The sequence below is a fragment of the Saccostrea cucullata genome, unplaced genomic scaffold (assembly GCF_032062105.1).
Source record: "Saccostrea cucullata isolate Sc308-1 unplaced genomic scaffold, CSIRO_AGI_Scuc_v1 ctg1036, whole genome shotgun sequence".
NCBI classification, from domain to species: domain Eukaryota; kingdom Metazoa; phylum Mollusca; class Bivalvia; order Ostreida; family Ostreidae; genus Saccostrea; species Saccostrea cuccullata.
The window spans coordinates 29,868-50,930 of record NW_026940311.1 but is presented as its reverse complement, the minus strand read 5'-3'; the positions used below and the strand labels follow the sequence as shown (position 1 = coordinate 50,930).

Below are 21,063 nucleotides of genomic sequence, written 5' to 3'. Positions count from 1 at the left end.
TACAATAAAAAGTAGAATTGTCATCGATATAGCTTATTTTTGGCACTTTGATGATGTAATACACATGTACAGACCTTATGTTGAAGAAAAAGCAGAAAAATGCATTGGTAGTTTATACAGTTTATATTCACATAAATACATGTAGGTCAATTATGGACATACAGTAAATAACAATGAATTTTTCACAATTGAATTAAAATCTTCACATGATACAAGAAAAATTTAAAATACATTTGAAAATAACAAAAATATCACAGATTTCTTCATCAGATATAATTTAATTTTGAATTGTAAAATTTCATTTCCTAGTTAAACAGTTCTTGTTAAAATTTAATTGTATGTCTACAATTTAATCATGTTCCTAAGCCCTGGACTGCACGGGGACTTGTTGCCCGTTAATGGCGGGACCATTGGGTTGGGTAAGCCGATCGTTAGCTCTGGCTCTTAAGTGTTCTGCCATTCCTGGCAGCCTAGAGAAATAGTTCCTAGCTAGCACATGTTTCTGTTGAACCTTCTGAATGAAAACTAAACCATATCCCTGAAAATGGAATAATGCATGTTGTAACCAGCTATAAAAAATGGAGAATTTTGGAAAGAAATTTCTTTTTGAAAAAGTCTGCATTCTTCATAGTGTGCATGATGTATTCAAATGGAATTGTAGTTCTACTCATATGCATGAAGTAATCTGGAGTTAAAATTGAATCCATATAAAACAGCTCTTTGAAGAAATTAACAATGTGCATGAGATAAATAAATGCATTCACACATCTGTTTGGATTCAACTGGAATGTTATGCTAAAAAACGAGAGAATGCACAGCACATTCAATACTTATTTGGATTGAACTGGAATCTTTTGATATAAAACTCAGAATGCATGCCCATTTAATACTAAACTTAAAACTCAACAAAACATAAGCCGTACCTCCTCCAAATCATGGAGCCTTTCGTGGGCGGCGGCTTCATCCTTGGTCAGGAGAATGCAGTTCCAGGGAGACCACTCCTGATGTTTGTCCCAGCGGGACAGAACCAGGTCAAAGATGTCGTCCCACGCGCTCAGTATGCTCTGACAACTCCAGATCTTCTCCACAAGGTAACGCAGATCCTGCTCCTGAAAATTTAAGGTTGGAACATTTATCAATATGTTTATGTAATGCTAAAATGTTTGAACTGGAAGATATTTATAGATTCAAATTCGTTCTTTCTAGGAAAAAATTGTGAACATTTCATCAAATTGAATATATGTAAAGCTATAAAAGTTTGAACTTAAAGTTATGAGCATTAATGATTTTAATTTCAGTCATTAAATGCAAAATGTTTGTATGAAAGTACAGCTGCATGTTATTGAATAAGAGTAAAATAACCGTTTTGTCATCTACTTTAAAACAATGGAGAAATTATCTGTTATATATTCTTACCTGCAGGAGGAAGGCAATTCTAGAGCCATCGCCATATCTTTCCTCTGCTCGCCGCAGCATTTTGAGCATGTATGTGTAAGTGCTGTAATCCTGCCTGGTTCGGGCATCGTTGTCGATCTTCGTACATCTCTGGCATTTACCAACGGTACGGGAGTTGGAGGCCAGGGCAAACTCAGTAGAGGGCAGGTACTGATTACAGCTGGGACAGAAGTAGATGTTCTTGCGGAGGACAGAGGGATCTTGAGGCACCTTTGAGGGAAAAAATGTAAGATTATTTTCCATCTCTTATTTTTCTTCTGCTAAAAATGATGTACCATTATTTTAAAAAAGAAAATCTAAAGAAATAAATGTTTAATAAGTGCAAACAGCTTCCAGAATTTTTTCTACAATTGAAGACTGTTTAGACATACCTTGAGCAATTTGGCAGCTTCTGGGTTGAATGTAGGTGTCTTGATGTACTGTAGGAACAAAGTAGAAATTCTTTTCCTAAGGCCTTCAAGATTTCCCTCTCGAACACCCCTCATAAGTAGGTCAGCCTCTCTGTCAATTAGCTCAATGATTTCTTGAGTCAGTTTGCAGTCATGCTCCTAAAATGAAAAAAAATTGAAGAATTATCTTTCTATTTCCCAGATTATTGTTCAAAATTTCTCGATAATTTATCAGTTTGCTTTGAATTCATAAACTTTTGAAGCATCCATCGAACAACACTTGTCTGAATATGCCAGCATTTTATTTTTGTTAAAACTTCATATTAAATAGTGTATAGCATGCCCTGGCTTGGGACAATATTTACTCTCAAAGTAAAATAGATTTGATGTAAATTACTGACATGATACAAGTCAATGCAATAAAATGAACATATATTATAGATTTCTCAGTTTTCACAGTTCGGCATGTAAATATTCACCTTGACAGTATGTTTGAGAGTCAGTAGTACATCCAGTCTTTCATCCTGAGTGAGGTACTTCATGTTGATACTGTTATAGATGTCCCTCAGCTCCTTGGCTCGGATTGTGTAGGGCGTGTCCATCTCTGTGGTCTTACCATCGTGTCCCTTCCACTTCTTAGGGGCTGCAGCCTGTAACACAGTAGAAAAGAAAAGTGAGTACTTTTCAAAAGCAGAAATTATTTTTGACATACAAAAACTGACAAGGTACAAGTAATAAATTTTAAAAGGAAATTCCAAGCACCCTCTCCCCCACAAAAAATGTTTTATTGTGTATAAACTAAGAGTACTATTCCAAGGTATATATGCATCTTTTAAATAGATCAAGACATTCCATTGAAATCTACAAATTGTTATTCTGATTGGTTAGCATTCAATCTTGTGCCTTGCCTTGCTAAGGAATGCCTGTATACGTTTCTCCTTGTTTTCGCTGTCGGCCTCTAGCTTATGCCGACCGATGGCTGAGATGAGCTGGGTCTCCTGGTCCAGTAACATACACAGCGCTGCTTTACGCTCCGCCCCCTCTGAGGTACCATTGATCCTCTCTAACTCCTCCTGTCTCCATTCTGTAAGGGGACACAGAGTAAAGGTGTCGAGAGAAAAAATCAGATTTCCCCAATTTGGATACTAAGTATTATAGAAACAATTTTGAAATTGACTGTTTGGTTATTGAAAATTTAAGCAAGATTTTCTTTAAATCGTATTGTTAGTATAAAGAAACAATATGACTTGAAATATTATGAAATATTGAAAATTTTGAAAATTATTTTGTGGTTCTCAGGTAAATGAAATGAAAACCCAGACAAATTTGCAAAAGGAATATTTTCCCTCACTTTTTAACAATGGATCATAAAAAAGTTTTTAAAAATGATAATTTTTCAAGACCAATTACTTTCTTAGAATTGTTACTTACTTTCCAGAGCATGATAAAGTAAATCAAAGTCCTCCTTTGTTTTGGGGTTCATCCTCCTCTCAAATTCCTTTTTGATCCTCTCCTCTTTTTCTTTCTTCTTCTTAAGCTCCTCTAGTCTCTCCCATTCCAGACGCTGGACCTTGTCTTGTTTTAATTTTTCCACATACCTCTTTGCTAACCACCTTCTGTGGTATTTTTGAATTATAATGACCTGAAAAAAAAGAGGTTTTGTGACTGTAAATCTGGACATCATTGATTCCATATAAATTGGTTGGATTAGACAACATTGTAAAGAATTGAATTTGCAGAAAAGGACTGAAAATTTCCATATATTTCTTCCAAATTTCATGAAATTACACAGTCATATGTATTTTTTAGGTAACCAACATTAACTTCAGATCTTCATTATATGGAAATAAAGACACACCTTTTTGAAAATCATGCTATGATGCTCATCTGCCGTGGTGTATTTTCCAGGCACCATGAGTTTGTCCTCCATATTGGACACATACACCCCGATCCCGGTCATCTGTGTGGAGGTGTCATTCGTCGTCTGCTGGACGTGGTGCCTCTGTTGTACTGTCTGGGTGTCGCGGCAGTTTCGCGGGACTTGAGAAGGTGGTGGTTGTTTCTTGATAGTCTGGGCGGTGGCATGGTGGTATAGGACCCCCGTTTTCTTGTGGCGGTACCCTCCCAGATATGGCTTCTTTCTCGTGGCTCTCTCAATTTCTACCACCACATCTTTGTAAGCATTCTCATCTGAAATCAAGAAAATGTTCATATTCATTATTATTTCTGGTTTAATTTTCAGAATAATCCTTTTCAATAATAAAATATGTACTTAAAATCCTACATGTAAGTATTGCTTTGACTGTAAAGTAGCTCACCTGTTTGTACCCGGACTGTGATGACATCAGGCATATGGTACTCCTGTCGTGGGCGGTAAGTCTTGATGGGGGTGTTAACTGGATCAGCTGACTGCATCTCTAATTGGACTGTTCCATTTGGCCCCACCCCCAGATCCGCCAAAGTAGTGGTATCTTCCACAGCTTTTCCTAAAATAAAAAGAGACTATTAAGATTCTAAGTACTTTTTTTCCTCATTTTTACAGAAATAATAGTGAGTTTTACTTTCCTAATAAAATATATAATTACTTATTTGTACTTAATTTTAGAATTTTATGGTTAATAAATATATCTTTGTGTATGAATGACACAAATGAGTATAATAAATGATTTATACCGTCAAACATGAGGAGTATGAGCTGTACAGGCATCTTGAGCTCCTGGGAGAAGTGGTCCTTCAGCTGATGTAGGGTCTGACCCAGGGTACACGCCAGGGTCACCACCTGACCACTGGGCATCAGCACTATCTTAACTGAAAAATCAAAATCATTAATGTGTATTTGTATAACATGCATGATAAATGTCGGTAATTATGCAAAGATGTAGAAATCAGTATGTATGAGAGCGAGATAAAATAATTCCATTTGAGGGATTGCTGTTAACCTACTTTAAATCGGGAATTTATGCCAAACTTTTATTTTGCATTGTTTTTGTAAAAAATTTTTCCTTATTCGTTAAAATTAATTGCTGCGGATTGATTTCAAACTGAAAATAAAAAATACACAGCAAAAAAGATGGTTTGCAGTGATTAATATTCACGAGTTAAAGTATGTCGTGAAACTCACAGATATTTCTCGCATATATGATTGGGAAAGCAAGCCCTATCCTTAAAAACAAAAGTGATCCCATTTTATATTTTTTGAGTTCACAAATATCCTAAATACTAATTTAAAATTCCTGTTGTTTTGTAATTTGGATGATTTAAGTGAACCAGTGTGTTTGATAACTCACCTGTTGCTGTGGCCTCTAGATTGGCTGTTGTCCTGGGGGTCGTGGCGTGAGGGTCAGTCTCATGTCCCTCCCCGGATTCCATCGTGCCCATCCCTGTTGTCTGGGTGGGCTGAGGAGTGGGGGCGGGAGCTTGCTACAAAAATAATCAGTAATTCTATAAGCACTAGTAGTAGTACAAGCAATAGTACTATAGTAAGCAGATTCATGACAAAAGTACAAGACCTTTCATTAGAGAAATGAAATTTTCTTATTTTAAATTAACAAAGTCCCCTTGCACCTCTAGAAAATTAAGAAGTTATAAGTTTATTGAGAGACAGCTATTAGAAATGATCACTACCTGTATTGTGTCCTCTCTAGGAGGTTCCTCTGACTTTTCAGCCCCCTCCTCGGGGGATACCTCGGCAGGCTTCTCATCGGGTTTCTTCTCCTCCTCTGGCGCAGCATCCTTTGATTCCTCTGTAAATAACAAATTGAAAAATTAATAATATCATTTGGTTACATGGGGATATATTTTAGATTACCAAAATTTCTTGACAAGGCTGAGACCAGAGATAGTTATAATTTATATAAAACAAAAATATGTGAAAAAGATTTTTCAGAGACCACATCACAAATTTACACAAAACATATCTCCTCAAATAAAGTGATGCACGGCAGTTGATTGCTTTAAATTTTCAATGCAGAAATCTTGCCGATTTTCAATTTCTGAAACTTCATTTGAGGAAATAATTTTGTTTCAGAATTGAAACTTTGATTAGAATTTTTAGTCTTGCATAAATTTTACCAATGTTTCCAAAATGGCACATCTTCGTTCAAAGTTTCCATTTCCGAAATTGTTTCACAATATGTTTGCTTTCACATGTACTTTTTACCATAAAAAATGCAAAATAAGCATATTAGTACCTTGAGTAACTTCTTTGGGCTCCTCTTTTGTTTCTTCCTTTGCTTCCTCTTTCACTTCTTCCTTTGCTTCCTCTTTCACTTCTTCCTTCGCTTCCTCCTTCACTTCTTCCTTCGCTTCCTCTTTTTCTTCCTCTTTCGGTTCTTCTTTTGGTTCCTCCTCTTTTTTGTTTTCTGTTGCCTCTTCCTTGGCCTCCTCTGGATAATTAAGATAATGCTTTTATTTCATGCATGAGGACTATCACAGTTTAAATCATTGAAAAATCTTCAATGGTAGAAAGATTGTAGAAATAACACAATTTAAAACAAAAACAAAATCAAGGAGGAATGAAGTTGGTTTGGTAATGTGGTGAAACACCCATGATGTGCACTCGTCATCCTGTCAGAATGATGAGTGATGGGTGTTTCATATCATATCAAAACTATAACATATATAATGTTATATAATTTGTAATTTTGTCTCAGAAAAAAAAAAACTTTACTTATATTCATACAAAATAAAATTTCAATGCATGTTTTATTTGTATATTTCTTAATGTTCTTCAACATTTTTTTTGGGGGGGCAACAATGTTGCAATATTGCATGTATTTATGTCCAATAATAGATCAATACAATATTATTTCACACCAGTATGCTACTGTACCTGTAGGTGGTGCTGCTATTGTTTCTTGGGTGGGCTCCACCACAGGTTCGACAGTCTCGGGGGCTGCTGGCTCTGCAGCGGGTGGTGGCTCTTTTGCTGGGGGTGGGGCATTTTCTGGGGCTCCCTGTTTTGTTTCCTCCATGGTCTCTACCACTGGGGCAGGAGTTTGTTCTTCTGTTTTCTCCTCAGTTGTTTCTGGTTTTTGTTCTTGATCTGCCATGATGTTACTTAGACAGACTAAAACATGAGAATAAATTCACAGACTTAGTTGGGTTTTTTTAAAAATAAGATTATAAGTGTATGCATGAAGATATGCAGGAACTGAACAATTTGAATATACAACTGCATGCATGCAGCCACACGATGCATGATTTTTATGACAGACAAAATAAACTAGTTACGGTGAATATTTTGCAAAGAACTTTGAATTATTCTTTACACATCAGCAAAACTTAATTTGTATACTTGTGAACAGTTTATGCTCGATTTTATCAAAGAAATTTGTCACTTGCAGAAAAATTAACATTCTGTCAAAATAATTTATTTAAAAAACTTTGAATGGAGATATATTTTGTCGTTGAATTCTTAATTACTTTTAAAAAAAAGTATTACACTTCATGTTTACGGAAAATACATGAAGTTAAATGAAGAAATTTCGTAAAACTTACGATACAAATTATTGCTGCACTCAGATTACTGGTCCGCCATTGAGGTTGTTTTCATGACGTCTTGGTTACCGAAAAGGGAACCGACTTTCGAATTAACACGAACTCTCATTGGATAATTTGCTTCGATCGACCAATCCCGATACACGTAACAATTACCCATGGACGTTTACCGAGTAGCTATTCCACTGGGCCATAACAACACACAACTATAATTTTTGAAGAAAATTATCGTATTTTTTCAAAGAAAATGTGATAAAAAGGCTCATGGATTAGTTTATTTCACCAATAAGATTGTAATAGGAATTCAGACAATAGTTTATTGGAAAGGTAAGCGAAGACAAAGTAGTTTTACGATAGTTTCTATGCGTGTTACTGTTGACCATGCAAAAATTGTCCTACATCACATACATCATGTGCAAAATATCATTTTTGAATTTTAAATGTAAGGTGGCAATTCAGTATCATTTCATTTCAATTCAAAATGACATTCTTCACATACTAAAATGCAAATAATTTAATTGTATGCAGTAAATGATGTCATATTTAGTTACTTAACTTGGTGGTTTTCTCCATGTTGCCAAAAGTTGCTTATAGGCCTAATTTTTTTTTAACTTCTTTTCTAATCAAAAACGATGTATTTGATATGCAGTTAAGGGATACAATTTTTCAAATAAATAAAGGGTTTTCAGAGAATGGGATTGGTGAATATTAAGCATAATTAAGGACCCAGACAATACACACAGCATATTAAAGTTAATTCTTTTTTTTTTAATGCATATCAAAATTAATGAACATTTGCAATTTATATTCTTTTCTCAGTATTTCTTTCATTGTTTAAACACTAGTCCATATGTTGTGACCTAAAAGATCTAATAAAATACACACTTTATGCAATTCAAACTTAGGTAATAAATATTGGAAAAATGCCACATAGATGTCATTTATATTTGTTGTAATTTAAAGTTTCTTAAGAGCTTCAAAGTTCAAACAACATTTTTTACAATTAAGATTGTGCATAAATGTGAGGGATACAAATATTATTATATTATTTTATTTATCTTTAAAAGAAATTTATTTTTGATTTTTTCACACTTGAAAGTTATATTCAAGCTATTATACACAAGTGTGGTTCTAAATCAAAACCACATGTCAAGTCTAGAAAACTTGTTCATTCATTAATTCTAATAGAAAGTAAGTTAATGGTATTTACTTTATAAATTTTAGATGTCTACGGCACCTGTGCCACCCATAAATGGCCATCAAGGCACAAATGGAGTTCTAAATGGGGGAACACCAAGGGAAAATGGAATAACCAATGGAACAACAAATGGGGAAACCCCCAGAAGCAGGGGCAAGCTGGGAGGGATAGGACCTGATGGCTATCCCCGCCTGCCCCCCATCACCAAACCGAGTCAAAGAGTTGATGACCCCTACGCCAACAGCAAGCTCATGAAATTTAGACTTGCCAATCACAAACAAGCAATGTTGATGAAGATTCTGTAAGTTTTTAACTACAATTTAATTACTTTTAATTCTTTGACACAAAACTTGATTAAAAAAAGAAAAAAATAAAGAGCGAAAACTTTGTGTAATATTCAAAAATTGAAAATGAATTATGAATAAGAGAGTTTATGCAGAACTTTCAGAATGTTGAGAATCTCAATACAGTGTGTATAAGAAAAATTAACAATGAAAACTTTATATTTTTGACAGACATGATCAGGCAGAAAAAGACTTATTGGACACAGAAGAATTCTGTGAGAAACATCCAGATAAAGATGCTAACCCAGATTATCCTCAAGAGGTAGGGCAAGGGGTTTATTCCTCACTGAAAAAAAATGTCATTTTTAACTTATTTGTTCATGCAGTTTGGGAAGAACTTAAATTTTTCTTTCATTTTAAGTTTATTAACTTAATTAGCCTTAAAGAAAATGAATGCTTGTGAAATGTACATGCATGTGAAGAATTCATAAATTGGAAAATAACAGTTACTTTGTGTAAATACATATTTTGATGTATTGTACAGAAATGCCCAGGAAGTAATAAATTGGTCAGTAAATTTGTAATCTATTTGAAACTTACCTTCAAAAACAAGGCATGAACATTAATGAAAAGGAATCTGTGCAATATTAACTTGTTTTCAAAATCACAAAAATTGTTTTCTGATAAATGCATGGAAGTGTGGCTTCGGTCAAGATGCAAGAACATGTTTAAGTATTAATTTAAAATTTACATATATAACAGGTTTTTGTTAAATGTTAGAAAAAATAGAGATAGAGTTTGTTTGAAATTTTACTGCTTTAATGATAATACGCATGACGCTGATATATATTACAGATGATGAGTAAGGAACGCAGAATAAGGGTAGGTAACTGCGTGGCTTTTCAATGTTTGTTGCACTGAACCACTATATTTATACCTGGTGGTGGCTTTACCTTGTACACTTTTTGTAGCCTTTTTGCTTTGATGTCTATACACACTATTTTGCACTTTCTTTTCTTTTTATGTATTTTAGTGTTCATGAATCTTTATGAGATGCCCTAACTGGTGGGGGTGGAGGATGAAAATGATGTAACGAACATTTCCTTAAATAAGAAAACTAGTTCTTTAAGAATTTATTTTTGAAAAGAAAAATTGATTGAATTTCTTAAAATGTCTTTTGCCATTTTCTAAAAAGAAAAATCTGCAGCAATCGGGCGTCTTATATTGTGTTGATATATTGTATCAGATGTAAAATTATTGTACTCTCTCTCTCTCTATCTCTATGTACTTTGACTTCTTATGTATCTTCTCTCTCTTATATTTCTCTCTCTCTCTCTCTCTCTCTCTCTCTCTCTCTCTCTCTCTCTCTCTCTCTCTGCATACTTTAACATCTTATACTCAACATTTCCAATACCTTATTATAACTTAAATCAGCACAATGTATTCGTCATTTACTGTTTGTACATTTATAACACATGAAATTAATCAAACTTTCTGCGATGGAAATATTCCGTTAGTACAGCAGAGAGTTTGTTCATTTGATATGTACATGTAATTCTGTTTTTGTTGCTTGTTCTTGTATTTTTGTTGCCGGTGAATGTCACTATTTTTAGGAAGTAAAAAAAAAATATATAAAGAAAGAAAAGGAAAAAAAAAGTTTATTAAATTTAGATCAAATTATAAAACACACAAAGAAATTTCTTAGTTGAATCATATGTACAACATAACATAAAAGTCTCTTACATATTTATACTTTGTAAATTGCAAAAATTAGAACATGCACAGCTGAATGTTGCCAAAATCTGAGCATTCTATAAACTGTAATGCATTAAACAATCAGCTGTGTACACTTGTATCAAATCTAACCTAACTGGGATTTAAATGAGGTGGAATATGGCCAATTCTAAAACCTCATGCAAACTGGAAAGTTTCCAAAGTGAGTCACAAAAAACATAAACTGAACTAGAAGATTTTTGTGTTTAATTAAATTAGTCTCTTTAAGTATGCAAACTTTAACTCCTTAAGATTTGAATCATATTGGAAATATTGAAATGGGGTTTTCCTTCATGATAAATGCGCATGACTATTTCAAGAATTAGAAAAGATAATGATTTGGGAGATTTAGAAAATTAAGAGATGCCAAATAAATGTGAAAATAAAATTAATGAAATCCCATAATGATCTTTGGATCATGATAAAAAACATTGTATATGTATAAAAAAGCAATTTTTTGGATACAGCACATTTAATTTCTTGGGGGGGGGGCATGTTAATAAAATGTACAAAAACTTCAAAGAGCTTTATACTCTTAAAATACATTAAAATCAAAGAGTTTTTATTTAAAAACACATAATAAATCTGTCATAATTATAGTGCATTTGATAGAATAATTTAGTTCTGATAGCTACAGAATCACTGTCCTATTTCACACAACTGAAGAAGATATAGTTACATGTAATGTTTCTTTTTTAAAATGAAAGTTGCAGCAATCATTATGACTATTTTTTTGTACATATTAACATTCATATTTTTTTTTACAAAAATGCAGTTAAACTATCAATACCTGAAGAAGTGTGTGGAGGCAGGGCCAGTAACTCCTGTACAGCGTCACTGGAACGACAACATTCTACAGATGGTCCCGGAGAGGCTGCAGCAGAACCCAGCTCTACAGGCCTCCATCAGGGACCTGTTCGCCGAGGTCAAGGAGGACTACAACGCCAGCATGAAAAAATCTATGGGTAAAGGCATAAAAGCAGAATTTTGTGAATGTATAAAATAAAGCCATGCATATAATTAATTTCAAGGACATTTATTTATATCAAGAAACATGCTTTACTTTTTATTCCTTGAAGGAGGAATATGTTATTATGGGGAAAAAATACATCTGTATATCATTGACTTGGTAGAAACCCAAGGTAATAAGTTTTACTCTTCTGTTTAGTACAACATGTCCTGATAAAGCCCGAAGTGAAGGGATTAGACAATGATGTGGCAGGGCCCCCGCCATCAGAACCAAGGTGAGTCTTGTCAGGAAAACTTGATATTAAGGTTTATTATTCACATTATGATTATATATTTTTTAAATACATATTTATTGCAGTGTAATGCCATCATACGGAAGCTTTCTAAATGTACTTGTATATCTGCTTGTTTCAATACAATAAATAAATTTGTAGTACATGTGTACTCATGAAAAAGAGAGTGAGAAATGGGGATTGAAAAATTTACATTATTTTTGATTGTATAAATATCAAACATATATAAATTGCATCAAATATGCATGATTCTTTTTTTATATATATACTTATATTGTGTATTACATGTCATTTTATAAAAGAAACTGTTTTTGAATGCTTTTGATATCTTGTTATAACAATTTTTGGTCACTTGATAATTTTATTACCAATATTATGCTACATGAATATTAAATTCACTTTATTATGAGTTTTAACATTGTCATTGTTAAATCAAGACACTTTCACTTTTTGTTAATGTTGCTAAATGTTCATTGCAAGGCTTACATTTCTGCAAAAGAAGTAAGTTACATGGATTGTTCAACCAGAACTTCAGCTTTCAGTTCAACTTTTGTTTCAACTGGACATTTTTACCTTCTTTTGAGTCCTGCTTCTTTAGTTTATCTTGTCACGAAGTTTCCATTCAGTTTCTTTGTATTGCATGATTGATGTTGAATGAACTAGTTGAGTTGTTGCAGATCTTTTTATTTTTCAGTCATAGTTTCAACTTTGATTATTAGATTCATGAATCTGTTTTGTAGATTTAGTACATGACTATATATTTCAGTTTAGTAACTTTGAGATATGTATAAAGGAAACACACAATTTTCATATAGGTTATAGTTTATAAATGTCAAATTCTAGTGGCTGAAAATTTAATATGAAGAATAATTATGAAAAAAGAATTGTAGCACATACACCCATTTTCAATTTGAAACAAAAAATCACATCTCTTAGTTCAAGATTAAAGATGTTTACACAAATGACTCAAATATTTACACAAATAATGAAAACAAAACATCTATATCTGTATAATGAAGACTTTCATTTTGATTATGACCAAAGGAAATTCTTACAAATATGGTAACGCTTCTGCCTTTTATTTCAGTGGACTGGACTACTCTCGGCCATGGCACGATAGTTACGTGGCGGCCAGACAGAACATCAAGGAGAACCTACACACCCTCCACCCCTCTATGCAGACCGTCCTCAGGATGTGTCAGTCTACACTGGGCAACATGATCCTTGTAGACTGCTCAAACTTCAGGTAATGAATAACAGGGGTGTGTTGTTTTAAAAGTGCCTGTATTCTGATCTCTTAAAATTGACACAGACATATACTAGTATATATATAGCAGATTCAGTGTAGCAGGAGCATTTTTGAAAATCTTTTAAAGGAAGGTTGAAAATGGACAACATGTGTAGTATAGAAATTCCTTAATGTAAAATACATGCAATCAAGATTTAGGTTTATTTGATAATTGAATTTTATTATTTCAGTGAGATTAGAACCAAAAACTTAGAGCTTAATAAATGTCACTTATGCATTGTCTTAAACTCTGATATTGATATAAAACTGATTGAGAAAGATGATTAAAACTTTAGACCTGAATTTTCAATTATTTTATTTCAGAGCCAATGGACCAGTAGAATTTGAGTCCTTTAAGAACACCCTTATTCTGGATCTAGAGAAAACAGAGGATAAATTGAACAACAGCTGGTTCCCTGGCATTATCAATGTCTTTGCAGACAAGAACACATTTGTTTCACCCAAGGCTGAAAAGCTGGACTCATTCTTTGAATGTGTGACAACACTGATCTCAAACCAGGTAAAGTATTCAACCTTCACCATTGAAGGAGAATTGCTTTTTGCCTTAAAAAAACTTTCTCTCTACCAAAATGAAAAAAATATAATTTATATAATTTTTGATGTTGCATATTAATTCATATGTTGATTTTTGTTTCCAGCTGAAGGATTTACTAGTGAGAACCATTGACAGTTACGTCACTCTGTTTGATCCTAACGACAAGTCCAAGCTGCCTCTGATGAAGATGGAGCTGACCTTTGATGACCAGAAAATGCAGTTTTATCCCCCAAAGGAAGATTTAGAGGAGACCGCCCTCTTTGTGGTCAACCACATCTGTAAGGCCATGCAGCAGGTGCCCACCGTCCAGTCATGGTTAGCCGGTGGCAGCACGGTCAACCACACAGACGCCACCGTGGCAGAGCATGTGGTTAAAGCCGCAGTTCAGACGTTGAAGGAGGCAGTGAAGAGGGAATTTGAAGGGCCACAGTTACACCTAGATTCATTTGGTGAGTGGTCTTATTTATGTCATTTTTTGATAAATCTTTAACTTACTATACGAGCTTGTCTTGGTATATTTTTTGTTTTATTTTATCAAATTTTTAAAAGTAAATTGACATTAAAGCTGTTTTTTGAGATATTGAATAGAATTTCATTTTTTTTACAAATCGTTATTTTTTTTACAGTAAAGAGGTATGACTACATCGTGAATGGAGAAGCCCTGAAAGAAATTCAAGAATACGTGAAATATGAGCACACTTTTGCTGAGTATCAGAAAGTAAGATCTTCTATTTTTATAATATAATTTTATGGATTTCCCAAAATACAAAATTCCTGTCTAGAAAAAAAGGAAATATTTCTAATTTTTATATAACACTGATGTTTATTTTCCTTTGTAGCATATTGATAGATACAGAAATCTTGCCAGTGAGATCATGGGACTGCCGAGTATAGAACACTTTGACATGATTCGTCTGGATTGCGAGGACCTGAAGCGAGGATTGGCTGAGGCCGCCCGAGGACTCGCTGACGAACTCCTTAGAAAAGTCTCCGACGACCACAGAGCTGAAAACAAGAGGCAAGTATAAGGAATTAAGCATTGGCATATTTCAATGGGTGACTGCAGTTTGCTTAATGTTAATATGCCTTTTGTAATTAAAAACATTTTCAAATATTAAGTTAAAACATGTACTGTTGTATTTTGAAAAATAATCCTTTAAAAAAAATGATCTAAAGTAGATAAGTTTTTTCTGTGTTGGATTAATTTATGTTATGTTCATGGTCTCAAATTTTTTCAGCATATATAAAGTACAATTAAGATAAAAACAATTGCAATCCAAGAAATTCATATTTTTAACTCAATATTGAACAAAACTGCAATTTCACAGAACCATGACCACATTGGGAAAAAAAAGATTTTTTTCTCACAGTTTTTGTAGAATATCAATAAAACTATTTCATACCTGTACTTTATAATTATCATGAAATGTTTATATAATTTTTCAGCATTTGTGAGGAATTCCAGACAATCAGAGACAAGGCTCTGAAAACCCCCGATTCCAGTGAAGAGTTGATGGAAATGGTGAAGTTCACACAGGAGGCTAGAACCAGTGGAATGGTGAAACTGAATGAACGCATCAAGGAGTCTAAGGACCGGCTGGCCTATCTTATTGATGTGTACATGTTCCCACCAGAGGACATTGAACTGAACTGTGAGGTTCTGACCTGGCCAAATAGAATCTCACCAGTCTTTGATGAAAATGACGAGGTGTGTCTTCTTGGATTTATGTAGCAAAGTTTTATTTTTTGGTCCTAAACTGTTAGGGGGTTTGAGGAAATAGAGCTAAATTTTACTTGATAATATCATCCCTATTTGTCAGTAATAAAACTGACAACAAAACTTAATATATCTTATAAGAGGATAAATATTTAATATCAAAAGTTTTTAACATTGAAGTGCTGTGATGAGAAGGGAGGTAACTCTTTTTATACCCAACCAACAATATCCTTGATATTATGAATAACACTTCTGTTTTGGTTTTGGCACTCAGCTGATAGAGAAATCTAAACAAGCAGGAGAGCGCCAGTTATTGGAGAAGAGAGAGAAGGTAATAGCAGAGCTGGAGAAACTCCGACAGCGTGTGGATGAATTTAATGATTACGGTGAACTGGACATGATGACCCAGTACGTACAAGATGTCCGCGCTGTACAGAAACGTCTGGCCGATGTACAGGAACAAATCAGCTTCATTAACAAGGTCAGTGAAAAGTTTTTTTCACATAATTTCTTAAAAAGAATGCAAAAATTTTATTAATTTTCAGGGATGGAGGGGATGGGGGTAAATGTCTAGTGAGTGTCAGTGCATTAAAGTGAACACTTTTGCAAAACTAAGTTTCCATTAAAGAAAAAATATTAAACTACACTGTTTAGGCATTGTTACAAAAAAGAAACAATGCCAGTGAAAATATGCAATAAGAAATGTTTGTGTCAAACTGCATAAGATTTATGTCATGTAATGTACAATACTGATTGCTTAACAAATAAATAATAATAATTAAAAAAAAAATAGAATGTGTTGATATCACACACTGGTATAATTTAATTCGCAGGGAGGACTTACGTTATGTATAAATCAGAGAATTAGAGCTAGCGCACTGTCTACATATATATAAAAAATTATTCAACAAATTAAAGATGATTTAATTTTATTATTTAAACCTGTCACATTCTTCAATAAAATGACAAAGAATAGATTTTTTTTTTTTGACAAATATTAAATACTGTCTTTTTAAAGCATGTAAAATCAGAGCAAGTAAATGGAAAGTGGTGGTGGTGGGGGGGGGGGGGTTCAACTAAATGTGGTCATACATTTGTCATTTGAATAGTCATTTTCAGTTCCCCACACGGTAAAATAAATTGATATTTACAACCATTGACTGTATTATTTATAAAGATGCCCACTAAATGCTTTATTTGACAGTACATATACATCATGATGTGAGAAATAATTTTAGATGAGATTTTTTTTTAAACCTTTCTAAATAAAAAATAAACTTGTTTTGTAAGTACTTGGAGAGAAAAACCACTGCAAATACAACAGAATAATTTTCCTCAGATAATAACAACTATGTGTAAGGATAAATGTAAAGAAAAACATAAACATTTATGGAAGCTAATGTTAACATTATGATCTAAAAATGAATATGATAAAATTAATACACGAAAAGTGAAACTGAAAACAAATTAATAAAATGTGACCTTTTCATTTAGAATAATTTATTTTTTGAGTATACCATGATGAATTTATAGTTAAAATACTTTTTTTTAAAACAAATAATTATTTCTCAGGCTATTTTAGCCCATTCCCAGGTTAAAAACAATGACCACAGTAATTATCAGTAAATCTCAGCATCGACAGCACATCAACAGTATTTATCAGTATTTATCAAACTCAACAGTAAAGACGACAGTAATTATCAGTATTTCTCAGCAACAACTAAAATTATCAGCAACAACAGTAATAATAACAGTAAATATCAGTAATTATCAGCAAGAACAGCACCGTATCAGTAATTATCAAACATTATCAGTAAAATTTGGGATTCTCAGCACTTTTTTCGTCCAGTAGTGATGATTATGAATAACTTTTTGATTTGACTGTGATATAAGGGAAATAAATTAGAACACACTCTAATGTACCTGGTACTATTTACATTTCTATGTTAATCTGAAATGACTTTTCTCTCCTACAGGAAGAACATCTGTATAAGTACCCCATCTCCACTTATCAAGCTGATGTGGATGAAATCACAAGTCAAGTGGAGCCCTTCTACAGACTCTTCAACATTGTGCTCAAGTGGCAGAAAGCCGAGAAAAAGTATGAGATTACTTTAAGTCGTTGTGAATAGATTTCTTTTTCAAATTTAAAATAAGAGAAAAGAAAAAGAACATATCTAAGATCATACTGTTAGTAATATACAGATTTGGAATGAAAAATTTATAGTGACTTTGGTAGGGGAAAAAAAATTAATCTTAAATTTGTGTGATTAGATGGATGGATGGAGCTTTCATGGACCTGGATGCAGAACAAGTGGAGGGTGAGGTGGATGAATACACCAGAGAGATCTACAAAGTCCAGAAGGTGTTCAACTCGAGGCTCAAGAAAATCCAGATGGAGGTCGACGATCGAAACCGCGAACGAAAGAAGCGAAGGCGTCACGCCGAGGAAAGCGGGCAGGAGATTGCCCCAGAGGATCAGGACGAGGTCGTGGTTACACCTCAGGGAATGGAGATCTGTACCAAGGTCCAGGACAGCATGAGAGACTTCAAGGTAAAGGAGGGGGAATATTAATTGTGATATTAACCTGCTTAGGCTTGGCTAGTGTTGACTTTTTAAGAGGGGGAGACATGAAGAAAATTTGATTTGTTTTAAATTGTGAAACCTTTTTCTGAAGTGAGCAGCACACTTGTTGATCAGAAATAAGATGTTATTTTGTTTTTACATGGTATTTTGGTACTTTGGTTGTCGATTTTTCTCTGATTTTGAAAATTAATTTTCAGGAAAATGTTCCCATCATCGGTGTTATGTGCAACAAGGGTATGCGACCTCGTCATTGGTCCAGAATGTCTGAACTCATGGGCTTCGACATCACACCCAACGCAGGAACTACGCTTCGTAAAGTCCTTAAATTGGAAATTGCTCCTCACATGGAGATGTTCGAGGGCATCAGTGCAGCTGCCACCAAGGTAAAGAGATGAGCAATGACTTTTTAAACTATAAAACGTATATCATTAAAAAAATATGAGTTAAGAAGTTATAGATTAACATTTTGATGAACATTTCTTTCATAACCCCCACCCAACCCCCTTAACCCCCCAAAAATACATAAAGTATTTGGAACACTTATAAATGACTACTTTAAAGAAAATACTTAGTGGGACAAAATGTACCTTAGAAAGGATTTTCATTTACCACTTGCATGAGCAAAGCTATTATATACACAGTCATTGCTTAGTAAGAAATTAAATGCATTGTTAGCATTTGACACCAACTTTCTGATTGTGTTATAGGAACACTCCTTGGAGAAGGCCATGGCTAAGATGATGGAGGACTGGGACACCATTAACTTTAATCTGATCGCATACCGTGACACAGGAATCAGCATCCTGTCCTCAGTGGACGATATCCAGACCACACTGGATGATCAGATCGTAAAGACCCAGACCATGAGGGGCTCACCATTCATCAAACCCTTCGAAACAGAAATCAAGGTATGTTTGTTTTCACTGCTTTGGTAAAGAAAGCCCATCGTTTGAGATGAACTTCAGATTTTGAATTTTAATGGTTAGAAGGATGCCAAAAACATTTGAAAATGTCTTATAAGTCTTATTCTGCAAATGTGGCACTAGGTCCTTAAGTGGGCATATTTCTGATATATAGTCAATCAGTAACCTTTAATTATTTCATCATAATTGAAAAAAAAAAAATGATTTGCCAATCAGCTGATATATGAATGTTATTTTCTAGGAATGGGAGGAGAGGCTGCTGAGAATCCAGGACACGATTGACGAGTGGCTGAAGGTGCAGTCCCAGTGGCTGTACCTGGAGCCCATCTTCTCCTCCGAGGACATCATGCAGCAGATGCCAGAGGAGGGGCGACTGTTCCAGATCGTGGACAAAAACTGGAAGGATGTGATGAGGCACACCACCAAAGACCCCAAGGTGGGTCAAACAATAATATAGATTACTTCTACAACAGTACCATGTTTTCCTTAAGAAACAGCTATTGACAGCTTGAAAAAAAAAATGGCACTTTGAAATTTAAAGATCAAAAAGAAATTGTAAGGTTTAAAGAATTTGTCCCAAAACCTCAATCCAGTGCCTTTTACACCTGATATCTAATCCTTTGCTTTAAAATAAAAAGAAGACACTGTTGCAATCTAAATGAAAGGTTTCTTCTTGAGTTTGAAGATGTGCTATGGAACGATGTTCTTCTATTTCCCAGGTGTTGGTAGCAACCAATCTGCCAGGTCTGTTGGAAAAACTTCAAGACAGCAATGGTCTTCTGGATAAGATCATGAAGGGACTGAACGCCTACTTAGAGAAGAAACGTCTCTTCTTCCCACGATTTTTCTTCCTGTCCAACGATGAAATGTTGGAAATTCTGTCCGAAACCAAAGACCCACTTAGAGTGCAGCCGCACTTGAAGAAGTGCTTTGAAGGCATTGCCAAATTGGAATTTGATAGTAAACTGGACATTCATGCTATGTTTAGCAGTGAAGGAGAGAAAATCAAGTTGGTACAGACAATATCGACCTCGGAGGCCAGAGGGGCTGTAGAGAAATGGCTGCTGCAAGTACAGGATGTCATGTTGGCTTCTGTCAGGGATGTGTGTGCACACTCCATGGAGGTAGGTGTTCTGTAGCAGGTTGACTTGCTCTCTAAGTAGATTTTTTCTTCCAAATTTTATGACTTGTAAATTGACCAATTGTAAAGTGCTACTTGAATGACTTTAATATTTATTTCCTGTTGTGTAATTCATTTAACAAATTTGACATTGAATACTGATTGTTGATAAGATATTGTAATGAAGCAATTTTATCTATGATTGTCCTCTTTTTGTGTATCTGGGAAATGTAGACAGTGAGTTACACTTACAAAATACATGCATGCATCGTCAAAACACAGTTATATTTTAATGATAAACAGGCACTACATGTTGTTAAATGCAAGATGTTCTGTTGTAATGTAACAATATGAGGAATTTTTTAATGAAATGTTATTCGAGGTAGGTCATTGTGTTTTCAGTATCTTGGAAGCATAAGAGAGTCAAAGAGATGCAAAATTTGAATTAGATAAAATCAGAATACCAATGAAGAAGTGCTTCTTATTAAAGTTGTTTATATTTTCAGGCGTACGCCATTGAGGCGCGTATTGACTGGGTCCGAGACTGGCCCGGTCAGGTGGTCCTATGTGTGTCTCAGGCCTACTGGACACAGGAGGTTCACGAGGCCATCAGAGGGGGACCGGGGGGACTGAAGGATTACTGGGACAAACTGCAGGCCCAGCTGGGAGATATTGTGGTCCTGGTGCGAGGAAAACTCTCCAAACAGACGCGTACCACACTGGGGGCCCTGGTCGTCATTGATGTACACGCTAGAGATGTAGTGCTACAGATGGCTGAGAAGGGTAGGTTATTGCAATCTATTCTTTTTTTCTACACTGTATTTTTTCTTTATTATTCATTTGGCAATGCATAAAATATTTTGGATTTTCCATTTTTCCTATAAGATATGCTCTCACATACTTTTAATGTTGAAATAATATTTACTTGGGCCATTACAAAAAAAATGTACCCAATCTCATATACCATATACATGTACCTATTGTGAATAAATACTGTTTGATAATAAAAATC

At 34.4% G+C, this 21,063-nt stretch overlaps 2 protein-coding genes across 2 annotated transcripts in view; one reads left to right on the top strand and one right to left on the bottom strand.

Annotated features, from left to right (window-relative positions):
• Positions 1 to 117: 117 nt before the first annotated feature.
• Positions 118 to 7,442, bottom strand: LOC134255094 (IQ and ubiquitin-like domain-containing protein). Its single transcript, XM_062737606.1, has 15 exons — positions 7,344 to 7,442; positions 6,676 to 6,912; positions 6,035 to 6,229; positions 5,469 to 5,587; positions 5,132 to 5,264; positions 4,518 to 4,652; positions 4,163 to 4,330; positions 3,703 to 4,034; positions 3,276 to 3,486; positions 2,753 to 2,928; positions 2,324 to 2,494; positions 1,827 to 2,003; positions 1,417 to 1,665; positions 924 to 1,109; positions 118 to 538 (listed from the first exon to the last, which is right to left on the bottom strand). The coding sequence occupies exons 2-15, from the start codon at positions 6,893 to 6,895 to the stop codon at positions 362 to 364; spliced, it is 2,649 nt and encodes an 882-aa protein (XP_062593590.1). The 5' UTR covers positions 6,896 to 6,912; positions 7,344 to 7,442; the 3' UTR covers positions 118 to 361.
• Positions 7,443 to 7,526: 84 nt separating this feature from the next.
• The window catches only part of LOC134255088 (dynein axonemal heavy chain 12-like), a 39,811-nt gene continuing 26,274 nt past the window's right edge, over positions 7,527 to 21,063 (top strand). Inside the window, exons 1-20 of the mRNA XM_062737601.1 lie at positions 7,527 to 7,670; positions 8,568 to 8,842; positions 9,057 to 9,147; positions 9,681 to 9,707; positions 11,374 to 11,563; positions 11,767 to 11,842; positions 12,948 to 13,106; positions 13,473 to 13,668; positions 13,808 to 14,153; positions 14,331 to 14,422; positions 14,544 to 14,722; positions 15,151 to 15,412; positions 15,696 to 15,902; positions 17,398 to 17,522; positions 17,696 to 17,975; positions 18,206 to 18,391; positions 18,716 to 18,916; positions 19,173 to 19,367; positions 19,651 to 20,055; positions 20,558 to 20,834. Of these exons, the coding sequence (XP_062593585.1) occupies positions 8,568 to 8,842; positions 9,057 to 9,147; positions 9,681 to 9,707; positions 11,374 to 11,563; positions 11,767 to 11,842; positions 12,948 to 13,106; positions 13,473 to 13,668; positions 13,808 to 14,153; positions 14,331 to 14,422; positions 14,544 to 14,722; positions 15,151 to 15,412; positions 15,696 to 15,902; positions 17,398 to 17,522; positions 17,696 to 17,975; positions 18,206 to 18,391; positions 18,716 to 18,916; positions 19,173 to 19,367; positions 19,651 to 20,055; positions 20,558 to 20,834 (3,769 nt within the window). The 5' untranslated portion in view covers positions 7,527 to 7,670. The remainder of the gene's footprint in view (positions 7,671 to 8,567; positions 8,843 to 9,056; positions 9,148 to 9,680; positions 9,708 to 11,373; positions 11,564 to 11,766; positions 11,843 to 12,947; positions 13,107 to 13,472; positions 13,669 to 13,807; positions 14,154 to 14,330; positions 14,423 to 14,543; positions 14,723 to 15,150; positions 15,413 to 15,695; positions 15,903 to 17,397; positions 17,523 to 17,695; positions 17,976 to 18,205; positions 18,392 to 18,715; positions 18,917 to 19,172; positions 19,368 to 19,650; positions 20,056 to 20,557; positions 20,835 to 21,063) is intronic.